The 2943-nt window shown below is 41.8% G+C and overlaps 1 protein-coding gene across 1 annotated transcript; it reads left to right on the top strand.

Moving 5' to 3' along the window:
• Positions 1-221: 221 nt before the first annotated feature.
• Positions 222-2585, top strand: LOC108524762 (lithostathine-1-alpha-like; the record flags this gene model as incomplete). The annotated part of the gene is made up of 4 exons (XM_017865835.1): positions 222-418; positions 715-852; positions 1576-1687; positions 1897-2585. Coding segments are annotated over 4 exons (515 nt in total), but the record flags the coding sequence as incomplete, so codon positions are not given.
• Between the last annotated feature and the right edge of the window lie 358 nt (positions 2586-2943).

The following is a 2943-nucleotide window of genomic DNA, read 5'->3' as shown; positions in this document are numbered from 1 at the left end:
AGAAACCAGACAAGCTTGAGACAGGCAGAAGCCTGAGTACTTCGAGACAGAAAAACCTGAGCCCCACATGTAAAAGGGACAATGGGGACACATTTCATGAGCCTATTCATTGTGTGCTCTTGTCTTGAGCAAAGACATCTTGAGAGACTATAGGTAAGATTCAGGAGGGCAGTAGTGACCAATCACTTCATGACCTATAGCATCCTTCTATTCCTATAAAGAATCCTCAGAAGCTCCTACCTCACCATCCAGCCTTTGCCGTGCTCTGAGGGTCTTTCTTAATTGTCTCTCTTTTCCAGGCCAAGAGGTCCAGACCGACTCGCCCAAGGCCCGGATCAGCTGCCCAGAAGGCACCAATGCCTATGGCTCCTACTGCTACTACTTTAATGAAGACCTTGAGACCTGGGTTGATGCAGATGTGAGTGAGGAGAGCAGTGTGGGAAGAGAGGCTCATGAAGGGAGGGGAAGCTGCCACTCTCCAGTGTGTTCAGTGGCTGATATGAGATGAGACTAGTCCCCTCCCTATCTGGTCATCAGCCCAAAACTTTCCAATCTACTTTGTCCCATCATTCAGCACAGAGATGCCGGTGGTCAGTGACAGTATCATCAGGGACATTTCTGTGCTGTCCTTTTACTGACAGATCCTCTGGCAAGGCTCAGTATATCCCCCACACTTTCCTCCTCCACTGAGTGTTCCATTTGCTTCTTCAATAGCTCTACTGCCAGAATATGAATTCAGGCAACCTGGTGTCTGTGCTCACTGAGGCAGAGGGTGCCTTTGTGGCCTCACTGATTAAGGAAACTAGCACTGATGATGGCAATGTCTGGATTGGCCTCTATGACCCCAAAAAGGTCAGTCTGCAGCCTCTTTTATCTCTTGATTATCAATTTTGAGAAGAAAGAGGGAAGTCTAAGCTTTGGGAAGTCTAGAACCAGCTTTTATCCTTTCTTATTTTTAATAAAAGGGACTTCTTTAGAGATCCTATGATGTATGAGGTAGTGAGATTCAGTGTAGGTAGTAGGAGAGATGAGTGGAAACTGGATATTCTAAGTGTCCTGGGCATTCATTAATGCATAAACTCTATCTACTTCTAGGAAAGCATCTTTATATACCACCTCTTACCCATTTTATTTTGTCTTTCTTGAACAATATCCTTTTGTAGACTATATACAAAAAGATACTAGTGGAGGGCAACCTACTTATGGCATTTGGGAGCCTGGTGTTATACTAAACAATATACCAACAACTAATGGGCAACCGGTGGCATGGTGAATATGAGGGTCATGGGTCTCAGGAGAGAAAAATAAGAAACCACATTCTATAATGAGCTTTTATTTATTTATTTATTTTGTACCAACTTCAGAACATTTGTCATTTTGTGTGAGAGTGGGAGAGAATTGGACATTCCAGGAAAGGAGAAGCTTAAAGCAAAAGCAGAGGAAAAAATGTTCTATTCATGGGAACAATAAGGTTTATTCTTACCTTATGTTTGGCCTGTTACTGAGTGTACACACAGGCCAGGTATTTCTCTTTCCAAGTCACCTCTTTCCCTCTTCTGGCCTTTCTCCATCTAGAACCGCCGCTGGCACTGGAGCAGTGGGTCCCTGGTCTCCTACAAATCCTGGGTCATTGGATCCCCAAGCAGTATCAATCCTGGCTACTGTGTGAGCCTGACTTCGAGCTCAGGTAAAAGGCAGAGAATCCATCCATTTGTTTACCATTCCCTCCTGCTTAGTTCTGGGGATGAATGTAGGAACTGAGGTAGAGATGAGGTGAGATCCTTATCCAGGAAATGGTGAAGTGTTTTATCTTGTTTCTTGTCCCGAGTCCTAGATTCAGAGAGGGGCCACACTCCTTTCAAACCCCTTATTCTGACTCTTCTCATTGTGTCTTAGGATTCAAGGGATGGAAGGATGTGTCTTGTGAAGAAAAGTTTTCCTTTGTCTGCAAGTTCAAAAACTAGAGGCACTGGGAAATGGATGTATAGAAGTGATCCTGCAATTACTACAGAATCAAAAATTAAACTGGAACACATCTCCAACTCAGTTCAAACCCTCTCTTCTCTACTGAATTTGCATCGGTGACCTTTAGTACTTTACCCACCCCCAGTCTCCAGGGCCTGAAATAATAAAAATAACATGTTTTCCCCACTGTGCTGTCTTCTGCATTTGTTCATTCCACAGTCTATGTCTGAATGGTTGGGGTTGGAATGATTACAACATTTCAGAGCTTGCTTTTTCCTGGATATTTTTTAAAGCCTCATTTACATATCATGCCTGTTGCACTTACAAACATGTAATGGCCTTTCTTATGACAAGTTAAGCAGATAAAGATTTCAGCCATATCCTACATGTTACCATGGACCTCGTTTGTGTTAAAGAAATAACTGCATTGCAAATCTAGAGATGGCTGGAATATTTGGTACCATGAAAGGATTTACATAATTAGGGTCTAAGGAGTCCACATCTATTCTCAAATACGCAGGTTGATTTCATGACTGAAGTGATAATTCAAGAAGAATTGTCAGGTATAGAGAGAGGACTTCATTGGTGGTAGAATAACTAGAGGTTGGAAGACCAGGAAGGTTTGTTAAATGGTGCTACTTCAATAAATAAATAAGTAAATGATAAATTAGATAAATAAAAATCTACAAGCATATTAATTCCCTCATTAAAGATCCTATCTCCAAATACATTAAATTCTGAAATACTGAGTTTTAGGACTTCCACAGATTAATTTTGTAGGAATTTTTCTGAGAGGCAGAGCAAGATGGTAGAATAGAAGACTCTGCCAATTGTCCCCCTGCTGCAGGGACACCAATTTAACAACTATTCAGAAAAAAACACCTTCATATAAACCAAAAGTTAGATGAGCCCTCTTAGTACCTGGATTTAACTCTGAATAACTGAATGGTAATGGTGACACATCCTCTGAGAGAGCTG

This window comes from Rhinopithecus bieti, unplaced genomic scaffold (genome assembly GCF_001698545.2).
Source record: "Rhinopithecus bieti isolate Rb0 unplaced genomic scaffold, ASM169854v2 repeat_22332, whole genome shotgun sequence".
In the NCBI taxonomy this organism is placed as follows: Eukaryota; Metazoa; Chordata; class Mammalia; order Primates; family Cercopithecidae; genus Rhinopithecus; species Rhinopithecus bieti.
This window is presented reverse-complemented; position numbering and strand designations above follow the sequence as displayed.